At 43.5% G+C, this 25,317-nt stretch overlaps 1 protein-coding gene across 1 annotated transcript; it reads left to right on the top strand.

Moving 5' to 3' along the window:
- The first annotated feature begins 1,664 nt into the window (after positions 1 to 1,664).
- LOC118078131 (mast cell carboxypeptidase A) lies at positions 1,665 to 20,357 on the top strand. The gene is made up of 11 exons (XM_060274491.1): positions 1,665 to 1,768; positions 2,461 to 2,536; positions 4,349 to 4,473; positions 7,056 to 7,158; positions 7,275 to 7,376; positions 8,464 to 8,565; positions 11,414 to 11,524; positions 12,737 to 12,827; positions 14,821 to 15,023; positions 17,910 to 17,994; positions 19,020 to 20,357. The coding sequence occupies exons 1-11, from the start codon at positions 1,668 to 1,670 to the stop codon at positions 19,205 to 19,207; spliced, it is 1,287 nt and encodes a 428-aa protein (XP_060130474.1). The 5' UTR covers positions 1,665 to 1,667; the 3' UTR covers positions 19,208 to 20,357.
- The last annotated feature ends 4,960 nt before the right edge of the window (positions 20,358 to 25,317 follow it).

Raw genomic sequence — 25,317 nt, 5'->3', positions numbered from 1 at the left:
ATTGCTTTGTGAATGGTTACTATTATTATTGCATTTGTTGTTGTCTGTACTTTTTGCTATGCATGTCCCTCTGACCTTACTGCTTACCGTCAGCATCAGCCCATTGCATGGCAAGGTCCCAAACCCTCCCGGGATGTTGGAATAAAGACACATGAAACAGTATTTTGGGCTAATGGGTGAAAAAGGCCACAACCACTTTATTGGTTACAGAATGTGAGTGGTATTGGCTTAGGCTATATCTGACTCCTGCCCATCTGCAGGAAGTCTTGGAAGGGTTAACTACCAGTAGGGGGAGCCTTGCTGATACACATCAACTAGGAACTCCCCCAGGGTCAGGGCCGGCCCTATGGCCAGGCTGGGTGGCGCCGGCCCGCCAGGGGGGGCACCACGCAGCTCCGCCCGCCCACCGGCCACTCCGCTGCACAGCTGAGCCCGCCCGATGTGCAGCCGTGCCTGTGGCAGCCGCGCTGTGCGCTGCATCCGCCTGCCCGATGCGCTGGGAAACGGGGCGGGGGGCACCGGAGGGATCCGTCGCACCACGGCGTCAGAGGTGCTTAAGACGGCCCTGCCCAGGGTCATCACTAGGGGTCGTGCCATGGCCCTAGCCCCCCATCTGGGGCTTCGGACAGAGTCCACGCCCCTCAGATTCCTTTAACAGAATACCCTTGAATTAGGAGGGGTAGGTGATGGCCATTACCTCCCCTTCAACTGAATACTCCAATGCCTAAAAGGGGGCGAGTCCTCGGCCGCAGGCAGTTTAAATGGCCCACACCACACACCCAGACCATCCGGATTGGTCAGCCAGGGATGATGCAGTTGAGGACCCCCCCCAATGGCGCAGGGGCTATCCCGCCCCGTGCGCGTGGGTAGGGCTTGCTCCCAGCCCGCAATGTCATTTCCCCAGGAACAGGAAATGGCTTTCTCCCACCCCAAAGATTGGAAGTTTTATATCCAGAACTTCTATTTAAGTGTTGTTCAAGAAGGTATTGTTCTTTTTTGTACATAGCTTTTTCTTTCTTTTTTCCCCTTTCTTTTTCTTTTTTTATTTTGTTCTTTTTCTTCTTTTTTGGCTTTTTCTTTCTTTTCTTCATTTCTGTTGTAACGATTTTGTATATTCTTGTACATGTTTGTATTTTAAATCAATAAAAAATATTTAGACTTCAAAAAAAAAAACCAAAAAAACATGGGGGCAAACTGATTCCTACAGTAGGCAGCACAACTGCAAATCCTGCATCAGATTCCCAAAAAAATGAATAATTCGTTCATTTCATAAAATGTATACACTGCTTGATTGTTTTTTAAATAAAAAACATCTTCAAAGCAGGGTTTTTTTAAAAAAAAAAACAACCCGTTATTTCAGTAAGCTTTTAGCATCAATCTTGAACTTGGTCTCCCTAGTCCTAGGCCAACTCTCTAAGCACTAATTTTGAGCAAACATGAACAGACCTGTGTGCACTGAAAAACCCTAGAGCACTGTTAATTTCACAACACGTTACTAAACACACACTCACACACACAATCTTATCTTCATCGCTCAGATGTCAAAATCTGAGTTTCCTTGTAAGCCAAAACTAAACTGTTTAAAAAAAATGAATAAGCTTTTAAAAAATAACCCAAACACAGCATCAGAGGAAGTCACCTGCTTTGTATATATATAACATGCAGGAATGAGAGATTGTGGCCAAAGCAGAATCATGAGGTTCATCCTTTTATTCTTAGGTCTCCTTGTCGCACCCCGGGCTGTTGTTCTCACTCGTCGCTTTGACAGGTAGAAGTTTCTCATTGTGGGAAAAGTTGTGGGGAAAGTTGCCATAAATTGGTTTCTTTGCTTAGTAGACTGGGGGGGGGGGAGGAGAGAGATCCACCAGGATGAATAGCTTTGGATGCAGCAGATCACCAGCTCAGCTGGCTAATTCCTGGCTTCATTCCCAGCATGAAGTTCCCAACGCCAGCTCAACCAAAGATATGCCAGCATAATTTCCTCATTCTGGCTCAACCAGTGCTCAGCTGGGGCTGTTGTAAGTCCCCAAAAAGGGGCATGGAAGGGGCAGGGTGGTGGGAACTTGGGCTGGATCCTGTTCACCTCAGTCACATGACAACCCAGCATGGAAGACTGTTTTAGGGCTTGTTTTCCCTCTACCAGGCTTAGGCAGAGCAGAAAGAGCAGGACTTCTGAGCGGGGCTTGGACCTGGTATAACTTTATTCCGGTTTAATTTAATTTAACTTCCATGCTTTAAGGCAGCTTATTGTGAATTGGCTTACTCCCTTACTGGTTGCAGCAATTGAAGAGCACACAATCCAGCGCATTGTTTGTAAGTCCAGTTGAAATGAATGTGTGCTGTGCAGCCACACACGAAATAGTCCTTAGCCTCAAAGAAGCAAATATTGGGTGGGGGGCAGGATGTGGCTTAGTTTAATGGCGATTTTCCCTCTAGAAATATGTTTCATTCTTATTGAAGTGAGAAAGTATTTCGGGTGAAACTTAAGAATGAAAACCAAGTGGACTTTCTAAAGGACCTGGCCTCCACAGTTCAGGTGAGATTCTTCTTCCACATGTTTCTCCTTTGTATATTTTTCTCCACATGTTTTAGCAATGGGTTTTCATCTCACATATTCTTTGTCAATGCAAGATCAGGGAACAAATTAAGAAACAATGCCCCATAGCTTACAAAATCTCCTTTGCTTAAGCAAAATACAGTGGAATCTCGGTTTACGAACACCTCGGTTTACAAATTTTCGGTTTACGACCGCTGCGGACCTATCTGGAATGGATTAATTCACTTTCCATTACTTTCAATGGGAAAGTTCGCTTCAGTTTATGAACGCTTCAGTTTATGAACAGACTTCCGGAACCAATTACACCCATGCTTCGGGTTAAGTACGCTTCAGGTTGAGTACTCCGCGGACCTGTCTGGAACGGATTAATCCACTTTCCATTACTTTCAATGGGAAAGTTCGCTTCAGGTTAAGTACGCTTCAGTTTAAGTACTCCGTGAACCCGTCTGGAACGGATTAATCCACTTTCCATGACTTTCAATGGGAAAGTTCGCTTCAGGTTAAGTATGCTTCAGTTTAAGTACTCCGCGGACCTGTCTGGAACGGATTAATCCACTTTCCATTACTTTCAATGGGAAAGTTCGCTTCAGGTTAAGTATGCTTCAGTTTAAGTACTCCGTGGACCGTCTGGAACAGATTAATCCACTTTCCATTACTTTCAATGGGAAAGTTCACTTCAGTTTATGAACAGACTTCCGGAACCAGTTGTGTTCATAAACCGAGGTACCACTGTACTCAACATTCACCCATTTTGAGTGTGAAATTCTGCAACATGAATTTCTATCTCAGAATTCAAAAACATGAGTGCATTAGTCTCAATGGCAGCTCTTTATTGTTTTCATATTGGTAGGTATCAAATAAGAAGCATCATAACCATACAATTATAAAAACACTTAATAAATAGAATTGCCTATCAGCTCTCCGATACACTCAAATGCATCAGCTATTTAAAATAACAAACATTGAAAGCAAATATCACTGGATGTCAGTTATATGCATGAAATATTCAGGCTGACTGCCATTTGGTGAAATAAGAAAATTCCTTCAGTAGCACCTTAAAGACCAACTAAGTTTATATTTTGGTATGAGCTTTCGTGTGCATGCACACTTCTTCAGATACACCATTTGGTGAATCTTTCTACTAGAAAAAATGCAACCTGTGCTGCTGGTAAAAGTAGTACAACTCATGCAACATGTTGGCAAAAAATATTCACACAATTATTACCAAAATGATATACATTGTTTATCGATCTTATGAGAAAAAGACAAAACCTAAGACAATGCCACAGAAACTTATGAACAACCCAAACTAAAATGAACTTATAACGTCTGGTTTCACTAGGTTTTTCCAAGTGGAAAAACCTAGTGGAGTTATAAGTTCATTTTAGTTTGGATAGTTCGTAAGTTTCTGTGGCATTGTCTTAGGTTTTGTCTTTTTCTCTTAAGATCGATAAACAATGTATATCATTTGGTAATAATTGTGTGAACATTTGGTGAATCTTTGGCAATAACAGTTGCAGGGAAGACTTTTGAGAAGAACATATGGACTTTAAAAAAAAAGAATATATGGAAAGATTACTATATCCATGCACTAACATTTAGAATGGACAAAAAAAATACATGAAGGAATTGCCCTGAATCTTCCTTTTTGATAGCCGTCTGATCTTTCAATGGGATTTTTATTTTTATTTTGCCCAAAGCACCTTGCTTCTTAATAAATGTGTTCATTTCCTACTCTTCCATGTCTATGCTGTCTTAAAGACAAACTTTACTGGAATTTTTCCTACACAGCTTGACTTTTGGCATCCTGATTCAATCCATCACATTGTTGTTGGAACAGATGTGGATTTCCGCGTTGGTTCAAATCAGACAAGCTTTGTCCAGACAAAGCTGGAGCAGAATGGAATACAATACGGGTATGTATACTAATTAATGCTAGTTTGTGATGATTGTAGATCATGTGTATCATATAACGTTGCAATCAACAAGAAAGAGGTAGTCACCAAACTTGGGATTTAACATGGTCACAATTCCATTCAATATTTAATGTCACCGAGAAATTATGCATAAATCAGAAAACATGGGGAGGAAAGCACAGAGGTCTTTTCTTTTTCCAAACTCATATTCACCCAAGGAACTGGACCGGCTGCTCAGCTGATGCTAAGCCACATGGGACGAGACTTCACCCAAGTCTTTAATTCAAATGTTACGTGAAACTCTGCATCTTACCATTTTCCCATCTTCCTTTACTCTCACAATATTTGAGTTTCCACTCATCATGAGATTTCTGATTGCTTCTACTGATGTGACCAGGAAGCCACTGACTGCTACTCATCGTCACTCTTGGGGCTGGGAGGATGGATAATGTAAACCACTTCCTTCTACCTCCTAGCCATCCCTGTCCCACAGCTCTGACTGTGATTTAAGGGGAACGATCTACTTATGACATTGTAGCAACAATTTAACTAAAGATGTGAAGGTAATCAAAACAGAATTAAACTCCTTTAGAAGAGAAGTCTCCAGTAAATCAATAAAGAACAATTTTAAAATAGACAAAAAATGCCCATTATATAATCAGTATTTATATATAGAAATGCATATATTACATTAAAGTCCAGCTTCCATTATTATCTTATGCATACTTGTCAAACTGCTGGTTGTCAGTGCTATTAAATGAAAGTCTAGCTGTTTTTGGGGGGGGGTCCCATTCATTATTATTTTTATTATTATTTTAGTAAGATGAACATTTGAGTTTTATCTTCTCTGCCACCATAAGTGTGCAGGTCTCAAATGTAATCTTCCGGGCTTTAATCCATATCTTCCTTCCACTAATACTTTCCCAAGTTACAGGTAGGTAGCCGTGTTGGTCTGAGTCGAAACAAAATAAAAAAATTCCTTCAGTAGCACCTTAAAGACCAACTAAGTTTTTATTTTGGTATGAGCTTTTCCAAGTGGATTGCCAGATTTATGGTATGGAGTTGAATTGTATTTTGGGAGGTTGTTGTTGTTTAGCCGTTTAGTCATGTCCGACTCTTCGTGACCCCATGGACCAGAGCACGTCAGGCACTCCTGTCTTCCACTGCCTCCCGCAGTTTGGTCAGACTCATTTTCGTAGCTTCGAGAACACTGTCCAACCATCTCGTCCTCTGTCATCCCCTTCTCCTTCTGCCCTCCATCTTTCCCAACATCAGGGTCTTTTCCAGGGAGTCTTCTCTTCTTATGAGGTGGCCAAAGTATTGGAGCCTCAGCTTCAGGATCTGTCCTTCCAGTGAGCACTCAGGGCTGATTTCCTTCAGAATGGATAGGTTTGATCTTCTTGCAGTCCATGGGACTTTCAAGAGTCTCCTCCAGCACCATAATTCAAAAGCATCAATCCTTCGGCGATCAGCCTTCTTTATGGTCCAGCTCTCACTTCCATACATCACTACTGGGAAAACCATAGCTTTAACTATACGGACCTTTGTTGGCAAGGTGATGTCGCTGTGTTTTAAGATGCTGTCTAGGTTTGTCATTGCTTTTCTCCCAAGAAGCAGGCGTCTTTTAATTTCATGACTGCTGTCACCATCTGCAGTGATCATGGAATCCAAGAAAGTAAAATCACTCACTGCCTTCATTTCTTCCCCTTCTATTTGCCAGGAGGTGATGGGACCAGTGGCCATGATCTTAGTTATTTTGATGTTGAGCTTCAGACCATATTTTGCACTCTCCTCTTTCACCCTCATTAAAAGGTTCACTTTTAATAACTTTCTTCCATCAAGGTTGTGTCATATGCATATCTGAGCTTGTTGATATTTGGGAGGTAGTATTGCAAAAACTGCAAACCTTAACGCTGGGCAAAATCTAGGGACATAGACGTTTGCCACTGATTCCATCAAAACATAGCTTATATTCATTGAGTGCCCCCCAGTGGATACTGGAAAGGTGGGAAGTTAGTAATCAATTAAACACACTTTACTTTCTTACCTCACAATGCTGAGTTGAATAAAATACCTTTAGCATAAACATCCTACATCAATGCCCTTTTAAAATGTGGTTTTGGGGGGGGAGTGGGTTATTGGGGTGTAGTTTTTATTTTGATTATATATTTTGAGGTTTTATATTTTGATTTTGTTCTGTGAACCACCTTGAGACCTCCGGGAATAGGGCAGTATATAAATTCAATAAACAACAACAACATTTTTAAACCCATTAGTGTCAGAAGTGCCACAGCTTCATGAGTATGTGGCAGTTTTATTTATGCATTTAGTTGGTTATTTACAGCACAATCTGTTCAGAAGTAATCCCAACTGAATTCAATGGAGTTGAGTTCTTCCAAGGGAAGTAACTGTTTGCTGCTAGCTACCCTGTTACATGCGCTGACATACATGTGTAAGCTTTGTTTCATTTCAGGATGTGGACGAAGGGATTAAACCAGAGGAGCCACAGAGATGGAGAGTCCTGGGGAGGGAGGGGCTATGTGTGTGAACTAATTGTGTCGGTGTCCTTTTTCCCACCACAGAATTTTATTCCATAATCTACAAGAAGAGATTGAAAAACAATTTGATGGTGGGAAACATTTCCGTGAGAAGCACAGCTACACAAGATACAATGAATGGGAAAAGGTACTATGTTCTGAGGGGTGGTTCCTCTCCCTTAAGCTACATATATAATCGGGACGATAAGTAGATCATTTTAATCGCACGTATGCCAGTGTTTTATAACGACCATGTTTTCTTAGATTGTTGCATGGACTGAAAGAATGGCTAAAAACTACCCCAAACTGGTCTCGCGGGTCCAGATTGGAAAGACTTATGAGGATCGTCCGATGTACCTGCTTAAGGTGAGAATCTCGTTCTGACTCAAGTACTATAAATAATTGCACATTTACAACTAGAGTTGAGAAAGTGACTGAAGAAAAATGAACATTGCCAAACTGAGGAGGCTACAGCCCAGATATCTAATTAATTAAGTAATTAATTAATTTCCCACCGAACTGGCTGGGTTTCCCCAGCCACTCTGGGCGGCTTCCAATGTAATATTAAAAATACAATAAAACATCAGACATTAAAAAAACTTCCCTAAACAGGGCTGCCTTCAGATGTCTTCTAAAAGTCATATGGTTGTTTAGTTCCTTGCTGAGTGGGCGTTCTACGGGGCGGGTGCCACTACCAAGAAGGCCCTCTGCCTGGTTCCCTGTAACCTCACTTCTTGCAGTGAGGGAACCGCCAGAAGGCCCTCGGAGCTGAACCTCAGTGTCCGGGCTGAACAATGATGGTGGAGCCAGTGTGGTGTAGTGGTTAAGAGTGGTAGACTCATAATCTGGAGAACCGGGTTTGCGTCTCCGCTCCTCCACATGCAGCTGCTGGGTGACCTTAGGCTAGTCACACTTCTCTGAAGTCTCTCAGCCCCACCCACCTCACAGAGTGTCTGTTGTGGGGGAGGAAGGGAAAGGAGATTGTTAGCCGCTTTGAGACTCCTTCGGGTGGTGATAAAGCGGGATATCAAATCCAAACTCTTCCTCTTCTTCTTCCTTCAGGTATACTGGGCTGAGGCCGTTTAGGGCTCTCAAGGTCAGCACCAACACTTTGAATTGTGCTCGGAAACGTACTGGGAGCCAATGTAGGTCTTTCAGGACCGGTGTTATATGGTATTGACGGCCACTCCCAGTCACAAATCTAGCTGCTGCATTCTGGATTAGTTGTTAAAGTTGTTTGCACTTGCTCTGTTGGACCATGCAACAGTTTTATGATGTCCATGGGTAACTGAGTTTTGTTCCCTGTAGATCCACTTATATTTTTTTTCTCCAAACCTTATTTCCAGTGGAATGCATCCTCCCACTGAACTGAATTCTAGGACTGCAGATTTTGCACATAGTACACAGGCTAAAGATGTTTCAAATATTAATACCGGTATTTCCTGCTTAACAGGTTGGGAAGGAGAGTGGAAAAAAGAAGGCCATCTTCATGGACTGCGGCATTCACGCAAGGGAGTGGATCTCACCTGCTTTCTGCCAATGGTTTGTGAAGCAGGTTGGCTAAACAGTGCTTTATTTATTTATTACATTTATAGACCGCCTTTATCTTCCATTGAGCTCAAAGTGGTGTGCATGGTTCGCCTGCTCCCCATTACATCCTCACAACAACCCTGTGAGGAAAGTTAAGCTAAGAGAAGGTGACTGGCCCTGGGGTCAGCCCAGTGAGCTTCATGGCTGAGTGGTGCTGTAGATACAAAGCTTCCAGCAGCCCAACAAAAATGCCAGCTACCAGCTGTCTGGGCAGAGGTTGAGTATCCATCACAGCAGAACTCTGCACCCATTGGTGGCACTTCTCAAGCAAAGGTAACAGAGAGGGGTCTGTACTACACCCTAACCCACACCTCCAGCCATCAAAAGCAGGAAGTTAAAATTATAGCCTCATAGTGAAAGAGGGACCCAGGTGGTGCTGTGGTTAAACCACTGAGCCTAGGGCTTGCTGATCAGAAGGTCGGCGGTTCGAATCCCTGTGACGGGGTGAGCTCCCGTTGCTTGGTCCCAGCTCCTGCCAACCTAGCAGTTCGAAAGCATGTCAAAATGCAAGTAGATAAATAGGAACCGCTACAGCGGGAAGGTAAATGGCGTTTCCATGTGCTGCTCTGGTTTGCCAGAAGCGGCTTTGTCATGCTAGCCACATGACCTGGAAGGTATACGCCGGCTCCCTCGGCCAATAATGCGAGATGAGCGCGCAACCCCAGAGTCGGTCACGACTGGACCTAATGGTCAGGGGTCCCTTTACCTTTACCTTTAGTGAAATCCTATATGTGTCTAAGCAACTCCCAGTGACTTCAGTCATGATCCTACACTTTGTCGACGTGAAACTCCCCACCGGAGTAGAAATCATATATTGAACAGATGGAAAGCTCTTAAATCTGAGCAGGCTGAAAGCAAAATGTAAGTGTCACAGTGGCCTGGGTGGGCTACTTCAGAGTAACGACTCCACACAGCTCTGCATTTTATTGTTTTATTGGTGCTGTGTATTTACAGTGCTAAAAGCAGTGCTATTTACAGAGATTAACACATCTTATCGGTCTTCTTCAGAACCTCCGAATGGAGGTTGGCGCGTTCTTCTCCAGCATAAAAGCTTGGGGAGACCCAGCCTCTTCCCCCAACGTTTCTTGCGCAATTCCGGAGTTGGTGGGATTGGCCTTCCCCCCTTGCTCCCCCCTTCCTGTCCCACCTTGGGCAGTGGCTCTGCTACCTTGCCTGAGCCTCGGACACCACTTCCTGCTTCTCCACTTGAGTCGGAACTCTCCCTGCTTTCCCCAGCGCTCGGAGATGGGCTGGATCTCAAGATGGGAGGGACCTCCCGATATCCCCTGTCCCTCACAGTAAGGTTACCATGACTGCCATCATAGAGCTTCAGTACGCTGATGCCAACGTAGTGTGTGCACGCTCAGGGGATGCAGGGCCGTCTTAAGCATATTGACCGCCCTGGGGCCGTGGTGCGAAGATTGCTCCGGCGCCCCACCCCCACCCCGTCCCCCACCGTGGCTGTCTGGTGGGCACAGCGTGCAGTGCCACTGCAGCGGGCGCAGCCGCGTGGCACCACCCTGGTGGCCCGGCGCCCTGGCGCCCTGCGCCACCCAGCCTTGCCTTAGAGCCGGCCCTGAGAGGATGACCTCCAAACCATCCTAAATATCTTTGCAGAAGCTTACGAAAAGCTTGGCCTATCACTCAAGATCCAGAAAACCAAAGTGCTGCACCAACAAGTACAAAATAACCCCTCTGCAGTGCCACAAATCCAACTCAGTGGTGCAACGTTAGAAAAACGTTGATCACTTCTCCTACCTAGGCAGTTACCTTTCCACAAGGGCCAACATTGATGCCGAAATCCAGCATCGCCTGAGCTCTGTGAGTGCGGCTTTCTCCTGATTGAAGTGCAAAGTGTTTGAGGACCGGGACATTCACAGGGAAACAAAAATATTGTACTACCAACCTTACTATATGCTTGTGAAACATTGACCACTTATAAACACCATCTCCAACTCCTCGAAAGACTCCATCAACAGGGTCTCCGAAAACATTTACATATCAGTTGAAAAGACAGGCGAACTAATATCAGTGTACTGGAAGAAGCAAAGATCACCAGTATTGAAGCAATGATTCTTCAACATCAACTTCGTTGGACTGGTCATGTTGTGCGGATGCCTGATAATCATCTTCCAAAGCAACTACTCTATTCCGAACTTAAAAATGGAAAGCGTAATGCTGGTGGTCAACAAAAGAAGTTTAAAGGTTGTCTCAAGGCAAATCTTTAAAAATGTAGTATAAACACTGACAACTGGGAAACACTGGCCTGCGAGCGCTCCAGTTGGAGAACAGCCTTTACCAAAGGTGTCATGAGCTTTGAAGAAACTCGATCTCAGGATGCAAGGCAGAAATGTGCTAGGAGGAAGGCACGCAAATCCACACCGTGATCAACTCCCACCTGGAAACCAATGTCCCCACTGTGGAAGGACGTGTGGATCCAGAATTGGCCTCCACAGTCACTTACGGACCCTTTGTTGAAACCGTGTTTATGGAAGACAATCTTACTCAGCTACGAGTGATCACCAAAGAAGAAGAAGAGTGTCTAAGTAACTCCCAGTGACTTCAGTGGAGTGAACTTCATGGCAGCTGAGTATAGGATTGCAGCCTAGTGGGGAGAAGAGGTGTTTTAGTTTTTAAGTAGTTCCTTTGTTTATTTTATTTTACCCTTAAGCTCTGAAATTCTAAAGGTGAAAAATCACTTTTAAAATCTGCTTTAAAAAAAAATCTGAAGGATTCTAAACTTCTCAGCTTTTTGACAACTGAATAGTGCATTTGTATAATTGCACATAATGTTGGTTTTTTTTTTCTTGCAGGCTGTCAGAACCTATGAAACGGACAAGGTCATGTTCAAGCTCTTGAACGATTTGAACTTCTACATCCTTCCCGTATTCAACATTGACGGATACGTCTGGTCATGGACTGAAGTAATGGCTGCATTCCCCCCCCCCTTTAGTAGTTTGCTGAATTGAATGTTATTATTTCTATCAATAGGGATGATTGTTCGGTCCCAGCTACTGCCAACCTAGCAGTTCATAAGCACACAGTGCAAGTAGATAAATAGGTACTGCTCCGGCGGGAAGGTAAACGGCGTTTCCGTGCACTGCTCTGGCTTCACCAGAAGTGGCTTAGTCATGCTGGCCACATGACCCAGAAAAACTGTCTGTGGAAGTGGACAAACGCTGGCTTCCTCAGCCTGTAAAGTGAGATGAGTGCCCCAACCCTATTAGGACTGTGTTGTAGGTTATTCATGGGGAGTCCAAATGCGAGTGTTCATGTCTCCAATGCCTATGCTGTCAAAGGAGCTATGATATCATATATTGAAAGTGTTGGTGAACAGCCTTCAATATTTGTCCTATTTTGTTGTATCCCCTTGATGCCCTCAGTCACAGCTCCTGTCCACACCCCCGAATGCCTATGCTAGGTACCTTCCCTTCACCCACAGTCTGTGTTCCCTTTACCTTTGGGAATCAGCTGTTTTGCAACAATTGTGAGGAAAGAGAGGGAAGAAAAAGATATTGAGATTGCTAAGCAAGTGGTTGGTCCATCAGCCTACTGACTCCTTGGACTTACTAAGGCAGCTGCCATGGTTGGAATCAAGAAGATAAAGGTTCGCTCATTCTCAGTTAGTGTTGACTCCTTGCATGAACTAGCTAATTGTGACATGAGCCTTAGCAGCCTAGAGTTTCCTTTGTCATCCTTTGTAACATTATATTATTGTCACTTGGCCTGGGACCTCACAGCAAAAGGCAGGTAAAAAAATGTTATAGATACATACATAAATTTGTAAATTTTAAACACGCAGTAGAATTGTTCCTCTCCTGTTCTCATTTCCACATTTCAAGTGGAATGTGTTAGCAGTGTATATACACATTTGACCAATAAATGTAGGCCAAAAGCCCAGTAATTGTTACCTGGCAAAATGAGGGGATAAAACACAATGTGATCAGTCCACTGTACATGCAGATCACCTGTAGATCACCTCTAACAGCTGGACATAAGGTAGGACCACGAGCTGGCCATGAGGAAAAAAAAGTGAGGCCCAAAGGCATATGGGCCCAATCCTTTTGCTGCACTATACAAAGAAAAAAATGTTCCCCAAAAGAACGAGAATAGATCTCCATCATTTTGTCTCACAGAATCGCATGTGGAGAAAGAATCGTGCGAATACCTCTAACAGTGATTGCCCTGGTGTTGACTTGAACAGGAATTTCAAAGCTGAATGGGGCAGTAAGTATAATAAGCCAAGGAGCGACAGAAACTGAGACTCAACATCTCTCTATCTGCTAATTTCCACATTCTATTTGAACTTTCCGACAATGTAAAAGTCACTTCCAGAAATATAGCGGAATATAGCACAGGTTTAGCATTCTGCCCCCCTCTAACAAAAGTCCTGCCCCCCCCCAACAAAAATCCTGGCTACGCCCATGATTTCTGTGTTATTTTCTTTCAGAAAAGGAGTTTGCAAATAACACCAAAATGAACACTAAATTTGTGGTTGTGTGATATATTTCTGGGAGCGCCATTTGCATCAAGCAAAAGAGAGCCAAAGGCATTTTCCCACCTGAAGCAGAACACCAAATGCAGCCCTCTCCCAATCCAAATAGGGAAGCTTTTTCCTCAATAAGTGGACTTACTTATGAATAGGCCACTGACCTCCTACGCCAGGGGTTCCCAAACTAAGGCCCGGGGGCCGGATGCGGCCCAATCGCCTTCTAAATCCGGCCCGTGAATCAGCATGTTTTTACATGAGTAGAATGTGTCCTTTTATTTAAAATGCACCTTTGGGTTATTTGTGGGGCATAGGAATTCATTCATTTTTTTTTTCAAAATATAGTCCGGCCCCCCACAAGGCCTGAGGGACAGTAGACCAGGCCCCTGCTGAAAAAGTTTGCTGACCCCTGTCCTACGCCTTGCCCGCTTCATAACGGCTGCCACACATGCTCAATTCCAAACTGAGGATCCATAGAGGTGGAAGAGGCAGTGGCAGACTCTGCGTCTGCCAATGGGTCATCTGTACTCCTCATCCTTTTCCTCCTACTTAGTTATGTAGCTCCCTGTGCTAAACATAATCAAAGCTTTGCCTTAATGGAGCAGCCACTATAAAACCAGATAAATCCAACATCATTATTATTATTATTATTATTATTTTGCTCTATACCAGTTATTGGGAACCTTTGTTCCTCCAGATAGTTCTGAAGTACAACCCCATCATCCCTGGCCATTGGCCATGCTGGCTGGGTTTGTTGGGAGCAGCGTACAATACTCCCATTGTTCTAGACACGTTTTGCAACAAGGAATTTCATTAGCGCAAACCGTTTTTGAGCTCTGGGCGCAGTACTGCTCCCAAGATTCTAATTAAAACTGCAGAGTGGAAGGGAAGGAGGACCTTTTTCTGCCTCCACCACTCTCTGAGGACTAGAGAAGATACCCTCCTAACAATATTAGGGGAGCAGGCAGGGGAAGCCAGGATTTGTTTTCTGCAGTCTTCAGATGAGGACTAGACCATGTTTAAAAAAATGAATATAATATTTTAGCTGCAGTTCATTCATTTTCACCTTTGTATTCTATTTACTGTATAAGACGACTGGGCGTATAAGACGACTCCCAACTTTTCCAGTTAAAATATAGAGTTTGGCATATCCTTGCCGTATAAGAAACACGACCCGGCATATAAGACGACCCCCTGAATTTTGAGAAGATTTTCCTGGGTTAAAAAGTAGTCTTATACGCAGGAATATACAGTATTTAAAAGGTGTGCCTAGACAGTCTGTTGTTACGCCCATAACCTAGGTTTAATGTGCCATTTAGCTCCTAGGTTTCATATCTCAGTTTCTAACACCAGTTGGGAGTTGACATACGCCAATATCTAGAGGACCAAAGTTTCCCCACACCTGATATATACCAATAGCAAACTCTTTCTTCAAATGATTATCCTTATGTCATCAAAGGAGCATCATCAGCACAGAAGAAGGATGTGCTGGCTGGGGCAACTGAGAGCTGTAGTCCCAAACATCTAGAAGGCACCATGTTGGTGAAGGCTGTTGATGGAGGGAATTACCAGACTGCACTGACTTCAAAGAAATCATGACACAAAAAGCAAATTGTGAAATCCCTTCCTAATTTGGAAAGAAATGCAATCTTCTTCAGTAGTCTTCAAGCGAGTAAGCAGTCTATAAATGGCACCAATGTAAATACTTCATCTGAAAACTTTTTCTTGCAGCCATAGGTATATCGCATAAACCTTGTGCTCAGACTTACTGCGGTACCTCGGCAGAATCTGAGCCAGAAACCAAAGCAGTTACAAGCTTCATCCGAGACCACCTTTCCTCCATCAGAGGATACATAAGCTTCCATGCCTATTCTCAGATACTGCTGTTTCCATATGCCTATAAGAACGAAGCAGCACCCAATAATGATAAACTGGTATGTAGAAAAACATTATTGCGGTCGCCTTCCTGTCATTCACAAAGCCATTGGGTGTAAACAAATATGTTGAGGCATCGCTAAGCAGAGGCAGTGAGATATGACCCAAAGTGTATCAGAAAAGTATTCAAAGGTAGCTAGAATCAGCTCTGGGGAGCTGGGTGCAAATATCTGAGTGTTTAAGTATAAATTCGATCTTTTCCAATAATTCAGTGCAAGGTTAGATACAAGAAACAGACAACCTCAACTGTCTAGATCAGGGGTTGTGAACCTGGTCCCTACTGCCCACTAGTGGGCGCTTCAGGATTCTAGGTGGGCTGTAGGGGGTTCTCCGACACAAGCTGAATCCTCCTTCCATCGAGCACTGGTGGGCAGTAAGGAAATTTTACCATCAAGAAAGATGCATTAGTGGGCGGTAGGTATAAAAAGGTTGATTAGATCTTAGCTATGGTCTCCATTATGTTCAACTGTAGCAGAGGTCAACTTGAAGTCTATTGCTTTTTTCCCCAAGGGTGCATGTGAAACAATATTGATGAGAACAATGGAAAAGGTACCATAGACAGAGACGTCCCGTGTCCCCCCCCCCAACCCCTTCCAAATGACTTAGTAATTCCTAGTAGTTGTTTTGTTTCCTAAAGAGAATTGGACACCTGCCAGCATCACACAGGAAATGAGTCTGTGTAGGAAAACCAGAATTCCTAATTTCATAGACGCTTGTGATAGAAACAGAGATACACCAATGCTGCCCTCTTGTGTCTTATAACAGAGGAACCTAAATTTGTGCTCATCTCCTCACTATGAATTGTTGTTTTCATTTCTTTTTTAAAAAAACCTGCTATGCTTTATACCATAAAATCTGATATTTGAAAGGTCTCGTTCCAGTTCCGTGTCCCCGTTCCATGTTTTGAAAAGCCCTCATCAATTTTATTTTATTTATCTATCTATAGGATGCCCTCAGTAGACACACACATACTTACCAGTGTGGTGTAATGTTAAGAGCAGTAGACTCGTAATCTGGGGAACCCGGTTCGCGTCTCCGCTCCTCCACATGCAGCTGCTGGTTGACCTTTGGCTAGTCACACTTCTCTGAAGTCTCTCAGCCTCACTCACCTCACAGAGTGTTTGTTGTGGGAGAGGAAGGGAAAGGAGAATGTTAGCCGCTTTGAGACTCCTTCGGGTAGTGATAAAGCAGGATATCAAATCCAAACTCTTCTTCTTTTACCTGCTCCTCTCATTGCCACCCTAGCTAAAGCTGTCCATTTACTTGACATTTCTACAGGCCCCATCCCCACACCTGCTTGGAGAGGTTGCCCTCCTGCTTGCAAGCTTCCCACAGGCATCCAGGTGGTCACTGTGAAAACAGGTTGCGGGTCTAAATGGACCTTTGGACTGATTCAACAGGGGTCTCCTCATGTTAACTTAATATGGAGGTTTCTGCCCCTTTTCCCCACTAAAAGAGGACAGATAAACAGAAAGAGACAACAAAGAGAAGATGAAGCAGTACCAAGAGGCTCAGGGACTGGCACCATCACTTCAACTTCCTGGCAAACTGCATACTGGTACAACTTTAACTTTTAAAGTTGTCTGCACTTTGGCAGTCCTCTCGCATCTTACATTTAAAATGTGATACTTTCCTTTGTAGTGACAATTTTGTGTAGTTCTCCTATCCAGTAGAACCATATGCCAACAAGTATCATTTGCCATTAGGAGTGGAGAAGCTATGAAAAGCACAGATGAAGAAATGGCTTCCTTATATAACTGGAGGCAGCCCAATGATCATCAGACTCACACATTGCAAAATAGTACCAAACAGAATGCCAGGAATAACCGTCTTGTACAACTCTGGTCCTCAGTACGAGATGACTTTACATGTTGCAGTAAATGGAAAGTCATAGAATCATAGAGTTGGAAGAGACCACAAGGGCCATCCAGTTCAACCCCTTGTCAAGCAGGAAACACCATCAAAGCATTCCTGACAGATGGCTGTCAAGCCTCCGCTTAAAGACCTCCAAAGAAGGAGACTCCACCACACTCCTTGGCAGCAAGTTCCACTGTCGAACAGCTCTTACTGTCAGGAAGTTCTTCCTAATGTTTAGGTGGAATATTCTTTCTTGTAGCTTGAATCCATTGCTCCGTGTCCGCTTCTCTGGAGCAGCAGAAAACAACCTTTCACCCTCTTCTATATGACATCCTTTTATATATTTGAACATGGCTATCATATCACCCCTTAACCTTCTCTTCTCCAGGCTAAACATACCCAACTCCATAAGCCGTTCCTCATAAGGCATTGTTTCCAGGCCTTTGACCATTTTGGTTGCCCTCCTCTGGACACGTTCCAGCTTGTCAGTATCCTTCTTGAACTGTCACTATCCTTCTTGAACTGTGGTGCCCAGAACTGGACACAGTATTCCAGGTGAGGTCTGACCAGAGTGGAATACAGTGGTACTATTACTTCCCTTGATCTAGATGCTATACTCCTATTGATGCAGCCCAGAATTGAATTGGCTTTTTTAGCTGCTGCATCACACTGTTGACTCATGTCAAGTGTCGGGTTGGAGGAGACTGGGGAGAGGCATACACAGTTATTTACCTGCAAATATACAGAAATGTCGTATTGGCCAGTGCCTGCAAGAAGGGAAGTAACTGAATATAAACAAGTCTCAAAAGCAACAAAACAAAACAAGCTGTTCTCATTCAGAGGAATGAAGCCTAAACTCCTTGTGAAAGTAGCAAACCTCGGTCTGTCGATCTTTTGATAATGATGGGAATCCTAGTCAGTTGCCTTGGGTCTAGGGTCATGTGCAACACCTCCTTGTGCCCTACTCTAGACTATCCCAGTAATTTGTCAATGAAGAATCTAATTCCCCCCCCCTCTTTTAAATACAGAACAAAGTAGCTAAGGAAGCAGTAGACGCTTTATCTAGTCTCTACGGTACAAAGTATACCTATGGACCAACTGCCTCTACAATTTGTAAGTATTTGTTTCTATTTTCTATGGGTGTATACACACAACGATAACTTCTGCAAACTAAATTAATTAAAGCAAATATTTTGAAACAACAACAATGTAACGCATGGTTCAGTTTTACCTGACCACACTATGTAGCCTTCCTATGCTACTCAGCTTCACAAAGGGTCATCTCAACAGATGCCCAGCCTATCAGAACATATTGGGTCATTGGATAAAGCATTGCTGCAGTGACATCACTACAGCTTATCTGAATGGGTTCGGGATGAGGGGGATATTCACTTCTGTGTGCATTTAAAGATGAACCTACTTATTTCACACATTTTAAAACAACACGTGAAACGAAACACAGCCCCCCTTCAAAATTCACAGTTCTCTGAATTTTGCAATGTGGTTCTCAACCCAACTAATGTGTAGGAAACCATGGATATTGGGGTAAATTGTACATTAAAGGGTAAAGGTAAAGGGGCCCCTGACCATCAGGTCCAGTCGTGTCCGACTCTGGGGTTGCGGCGCTCATCTCGCTCTATAGGCCGAGGGAGCCGGCGTTTGTCCGCAGACAGCTTCCGGGTCATTGTACATTAATTGTATATAAATAACATGCAAAAATGCATTATATTAGGGGAAACTGCTTGCAGAAATGTGCACATTTGTGAAAACAGCATACAAAAATGTGTTTTTTAGGAGAAGTGCACACTAAAATACTGGCAAATTTTCATGAGTGTTTAAAAAAATTACAGAAATTTGGGGGGGACTGAATAAGAAGCTGAAAGTGGAAGATTTGTCTATTCCTCAGGGCAGGGCAGCTGCAAGGACAGGGCTGCTCAGGATCCGTGCATTCTGCCTGCAAAGCCCTGGTCTCTCCCTATCCGGGTAATCTGCAGCAATGCTGGTTTCAAGAGGGCTCTCTGCATCTCTGCCTCACTGCATGGTCTGCTATTGCTATCAGAAAGAACCCTTCCTATTTTATTGCATCCTTCATGCCAGGGTTGTCTTTAATACTGCCTTCTGGTCTCCCTGTTTTTCAGATCCTTGTTCAGGTTCCTCTTCTGACTGGGCTTACGATGAGGGCATTAAGAATTCATTCGTTTTTGAGCTTCGTGACCGTGGGCAACATGGCTTTATCCTCCCTGAATCGCAGATAAGGCCAACCTGTAAGGAGACGATGCTGGCCGTCAAGCACATCGCCAATTATATTCTCACCTCTGCTCCATGAAGCTGTCTTCACGTTTACTTATGAATGGAATTGGCTCCTCCTTGTCTAACAGTCACCTCCCCTTTTCTCCCTCTTAGAAATAGTCCCTACAGATTCTTCTCCATTGCTTTATTATTATTCTACGAATGCTTTTGTTAAGATAGACCATCTTCTCTTACCTTTCTATGCCAGCAATACTTCATCAGGCTTGTGGTCTCCCCTCTTTATTGCAGAGTGTCAATTGGGCTGGAGGCAGACCTAGTCATGGTTAGAGGAGAGCCACTGAAATCAAGTTTGAATCTAGCCCTATCATTCAATTTCAGTCATTTGATTCAGATATTTTAGGGATGGGTTCTACTGGAATACTATTATTACAATTTTATGCAAGTATAAATCAGACATCTGCTGAGTATCTCCTGAAACCAGGTTGATTTACATGGTCCTTTTGGAATTGTGACAGCTCCCCACCATGCCCACTGAGCATTTTTTAGGATCTCTTATGCATTATTTGTACACATAAGTAATGTCGTTAATGTAAAATAGAAAGAAGAAGGAGCCATTTTTAAAACAAGAAATGCATTCTAGGCTCAGAGGGATCACAATTCAATTGCCTATGCAGAACATACAACTGTGCTGTGTAAAAAGCTCCTGAGACCATCCTCTCACAATTGAGACTACAGCTGGGTTTTGCATTTGCCACCATCAACATTTGAATATAGAACCTGCATTGTTGGCTTCAATGTACACATGATTTAAGATTGGCTTCCCTCTGCTTTCTGTCTCTGCTACATTCCATGGTTTGGCTATAATATGGTTAGCCTAGCCTTTCCATTCACAGCCTCCTAGCTGTCCCTGCAAAATGAAACTACAGAACTTTGACTCTGAGAGCTCTGGGTTCCCTGTCCTCCAATTTCACTTCCCATGCCCTTTTTTTTTTACTTCATTCCTGGGTATTCATCTGGCGTGAGGGAGAGAACCACAATGGAGCTATTTCTGTGTCATGTTATTTCATGTGGCTGTAATGGATGTGGGTGGATATCACAACTGTGTAAACAGAACTGATCAGATCTTTCCCACCTTCCTTCCCACCAGTGTGGGGGCGACCAAAGCAATTGGCCTCACTGATTTGATATGATATGTAGCTGCATGGGATCACATTGTGGGGGTATGCCCCCCCACGCAGCTTGGTGCATGTCCGCGTGGCCTTGTGATCCCGCCCTAGAAGTCTCTGAGGTACTCTAAGATCGGCTTTTATTATTCCGCCCCATTTAATTCGCTGCTGCACTGACTTTCAGAAGCATTGTAAGAAAGTAGATCTACAACTTGAAGAACTCACAAGGATACTGCAGCATCAACTGAATTGTAACATGGTTTATGTCAATATATATTTATCAGTCGAGTAAAACAATGAATTAGATCCATATTGGTGGAAGTGTGGGGGGGGGTGCTATCTACTGTACTAAAGACACTTGTGATCCTATTTTAACCCACTTCAAATAGTTAGCGGGGGGGGAATAATTGGACACATATTGTATTTTCCTTTTCCTGGTTATGGTTATGCCTTTCCCATCTATCTCTCAGTAGCATATTTTAAAGGACATCACATAAATAGATACTTTTTGAAAGGAACTCTGCTATTTTATATTGCTTACTAACCAGCATATTTCTTAATAAAAACCTTTGCATCATGCCAAATGTTTCTTCTGAAATGTTTTGAACAGAATGCACCTAAATTAAACTGGTATGTTTTGCTCATCCTTGATATTAATTAGCAGCTATAACTGCTTCAGAAAGACACCTGAAAGCTATTGTATGGTCTGGGACAAACTTATTGCTATAGTCAAGCATGAACTTGGTTCAAATCAAAGCTCAGTTATGAACTTACTATATGGCTATATTACTACTATCTCTTGAACTTCATCCCCTCCCCATCAGTTAAATGGGGAAAATAAATACTGGCCTGCTATTACAGGATTATTGTGAAGAGATTGCAATGGAGTACATTAAATTCACACAAAGCAGTTGCAAATAAATAATACTTATCATTGAGAGGGAATGTTGGCAGGTTCTGCTTGTCATCTCACAGTGATTTACTGATGATAAAATCTGCTTCTGAAATCCTCCCTTCAGCACATTATATGTTTTCCAGGACATCTGGTTACACTACATGGGGAAGGGCAGTATCTCAGCAGTAGATCTCATGTTTTGAGGGGAGGGGGAATCAAAACAACCTTACCAGACAGCTGAAGTGGGAATCAAAGGCCACCACAATGGGCAGATCCCAGGTGACTCCAGAAGGCAGCCCAGCAGCAACCTCCTCTTCCCTGAGAGGCCACTGTGGATGTGGCATTGGAGATGGCTGCCAAGGAGGTGGCAGATCTCATCTTCAAGGAGTGTGCCACAAACCATTACTGCTACTATGGCGGTGGCAGCTGGCAATGCAATCCTTGGAGGTCTGATCTGTTGCGCCTCTGGATCCTGCTGCCCGAGGGGGTTGCCTCATCTTGCATCATGGGTGGGCTGGCCCTGTCACTACCACCAGTCACAGTCAGTGTAATGGCCTAAATAGACCAATGGTCTAACCCAGTGTTCGCCAATTTCTATGAGGACTGATTCTGCACTGGGACATGCCACAGCTGGAGCAAAGTCTGTTTCTGTCACAAGCGCCAAAGGTGAAAGGACCAGAAGCAGGGTCAAGGGCAGGTAGGAATCAGAAGAGCAAAGTACAAAAAGATAGTCATAGTTGGGCTGGTAATCAGGAGCAGAGCAAAGCAACTCTTAGCACGCACAAACATTGTTTGGACTAATAAACTAGCTTTTCCTTGAGGATTTTATAGGGCTTGGGGTGTGCTGATTGGCTTGTAGAGTCAAATGACAGTGTGGAAACAAAGGAAGGTCCTTTAGGGCTAAATGTGCAGCCTTGACCTCTAAGGCCTAGTCTGCTTGGCCTTCAGAAGTATACCTGAATGCTGGTAGTATGGAACAAAAGGCTCCAGAGAGTTGCTGCTGGGTACCTGCAGGTTCAAGACACAGCCTGGTACATTATAGCTTCTGGTGATGTATGACTTTAATACTGAACCAGCAGTGAAGGGAGCTGTTGCATGGGTGTATCCCAAGCCATGATTTTTGGGGGGTCAGTCTGCCCAAACCTGTGGTCCTGTGTGTTTGACGTTAGAATATATGAGAGGAAACCTGCCCAACCACTTCCTTTGTTAAGGTAATGATATTGGTTGGCCAGTGAAACATTGCCTTTTACTTAAGCTTACATGAGCTACATAGAGACAAATGGGTGGGCCTTTTCCCACTTCACCTGACTGGATGCGACATCATCCTGGGAAAACAATAGGTGGGGAGCTTTGTGTCAGGGTTTTGGCTCTGTGGTGCTCCCAAGAGCTATGGACTGGGGCTTCCCTGGAACGCTAATGATGAAGCAAGATCTGTTGGGGTGTTAATGCTGTGAGCCCCTATACTCAGGTTGTATGTGTAGATATGTATTGCGTCCCCAGTTAATTCAAGCATATGGATCTAATTTTCACCACTTTCACCACCGCTTTTGCTCTCCATGAAATTGAAAATGTCTGAAAGTCCTCAAAAAGTCTGTGTTTTTGGTAACCTCTTGCAGATACTGTACAATTTGTATGAAGAATGGCTGGATCTAGACACATCAAAAAAGCGTTTCAGAAAAACGTGTTGTAAACTTCATAATGGGAAATCGCGTTGGCGAAAGACAGGACTCCACAGTGCCATCTCGTGTTGTCGTCATCGTCATCATTATCACAACAACAATAACAATTTATTATTTATTATATATACACAGTCCATCTGGCTGGGTTTCCCCAGCCATTCTGGGAGGCTCCCAATAGAATATTAAAAACACAATAAAACATCAAACATTATAAACTTCCCTAAACAGGGCTGCCTTCAGATGTCTTCTGAAAGTCAGATAGTTGTTTATTTCCTTGACATCTATTGGGAGGGCATTCCACAGGGCAGGCACCACTACCAAGAAGGCCCTCGGCCTGGTTCCCTGTAACCTCACTTCTCGCAGTGAGGGAACCACCAGAAGGCCCTCAGAGCTGGACCTCATTGAACGATGGGGGTGGAGATGCTCCTTCGGGTATATATATATGTCACAGCGGTATAACACATTTTCTTTACTAATCTAGCTGAATCCAATGTCAGCCAGGAAGAGAGATGAATGCATGCAAGTGACTACTTGCCAAATGATATTGGCAACTACATAGCCACTTAATAAGATGGTCATTTTGTAACTTCCTGACAAGTACTTCCCCAGGTTTCTGATTTACTGTGGAAGTGTGGTGGGATTTGCCTCACCATTTGGCTGGGTGATACAGACCACAAGCCTACAAAATGGTTTTGCTCACTTGATAAATTACTGTCCATCTATATTCTGCTAGCTGTTGGAGCTTCTTGAGGATGAGCAATGGATGATCACTTTAGAATGTTGCTTAGGCATTCCTCAGTTGCTATGACACCCAGGTATATGTGTACCAATTTAAAGAGAAATTGCCTTTTTACATTCTTCCTGCACAGACCAAAAACCTTCATATTAAAAATCCAAACAAAATTAATTTCCTGATGGGATTCAACATATCTCAGGCTGGGATGGAGAAAACTCAGAACAAAGCATGAGGGTTCTTCGGCTGCACAGTTCCTCTCATTCTTATCTCGTCTTCCTGGGAGATTGGTTTCAACTACTTTCTCTGTGAAGATACCTAAAGGGGAGAAACGTGAGATAAGAGAGCCGTAGGGCACCTGCTCAGATCCACAAAAAGGGTCCCTCTTTGCAGGATGTTTAACTGATAGGGTTGAGCCTGTGCCTGATGACTGAAGGAAAGCAACAGAAGTAGGAAGAGACAAGAGAAAGACAGAAAATATATACAAGGGATTTGAACCTGTGCTCATCACCATCCTCATTCTCATAGGATGCAGTCAGACATCATCTTTATCACATCGTCATAGCAAAACTGCGGTAAATGTAACTAATCATGCCTATTTCAGGTGGATGTTGGATATCGAGAGTATGGCTACAAATCCTTAATTGTTTGATTGGTTAGATTAAGATTAAGTGATTGTTAAAACCTCTTTCCAAGGTGGCTACCAGGCACAGTTCAAGGCCCTGCTTTTTAGCACTTAGAGTCCTAATCAACTTGAGACCAAGGTATCTAAGGGATTACCTTGCCCACTATATCACTGCCAAGCAGCTGTACTCTTCAGATGGGGCACTACTGAGAGTAGCTTTTGATCTTGAGGTTCACTTAGCCTGTCCTAGAAACTAGACTTTCAGAACTGCAGATTCAGCTCTCAATTACTATCTGAAATCAGACACGTGCCTAGCCCTGATGGTGTTTAGGCACCTGGTGATGTTTAGGAAAGCTTTCCCTGAGGTGTGATTCAAGACATTTGTGGAATTTTCGTTTATATTTGAGGAAATGGTTTTAGAGTTTGTATAGATGGCTTTATTGTTTTAGAGCAGGGGTGGCCAACTCCCAAGAGACTGCGATCTACACACAGAGTTAAAAACTGGCAGTCATCTACCCCCTTTTTTGGGGTTCAGGTCAAAGTTGTTGAGCTTTTTTTAGGAAGGCCCATTTGGGGGGGGGGGTCAAAGTTGTTGAGTTTTTTCAGGGAGGAGGTAAAATGTTGAGCTTTTATTATGGGAGCCACAGTTGTTCAGCTTCCTTGGGGGGAGCCAGTGATCTACCAGTGATCTACCACAGACGTCCAGTGATCTACCGGTAGATCATGATCTACCTGTTGGACATGCCTGTTTTAGAATATTCTTTATTTTATTTTGTTGTTCTTGGAGCTTGTGTTGCTGCATTTTGTTCCGTTTTTACTGTGAACACCAGTTCCAATGGCTTTATGTCATGGAGCAGTCAATAGAGTTGGTTAATAAAATCAATAAATGAACGAATCTTTAAAAGAGCTCACCAGTAGCCAGACAAGGTCTTTAAAATGTTTTGTATCCTTTTTTAAGTCAATGTCATTTTTTAAAATACACACACACACACACACACACACACACACACACACCTGTGCCATTCTGCCAGTGCAGAGCTTCCCTTTCCCCCAGCTGAAAGTGCCCCCAAAGGAAAGCCCTGAGCTGG

Source organism: Zootoca vivipara, chromosome 5 (assembly GCF_963506605.1).
Source record: "Zootoca vivipara chromosome 5, rZooViv1.1, whole genome shotgun sequence".
Classification (NCBI taxonomy): domain Eukaryota; kingdom Metazoa; phylum Chordata; class Lepidosauria; order Squamata; family Lacertidae; genus Zootoca; species Zootoca vivipara.
Note: the sequence above shows the minus strand (reverse complement) of the source record. Positions and strands in the feature narration are given on the sequence as shown.

Excerpts from the sequence above, each read along its gene's own strand:
- LOC118078131 (XM_060274491.1), top strand. The coding sequence starts at position 1,668 with ATGAGAGATTGTGGCCAAAGCAGAATCATGAGGTTCATCCTTTTATTC. Across the intron at positions 2,537-4,348 it reads ACCTGGCCTCCACAGTTCAG|CTTGACTTTTGGCATCCTGA; the intron begins GTGAGATTCTTC and ends TTTCCTACACAG. Across the intron at positions 4,474-7,055 it reads CAGAATGGAATACAATACGG|AATTTTATTCCATAATCTAC; the intron begins GTATGTATACTA and ends TTCCCACCACAG.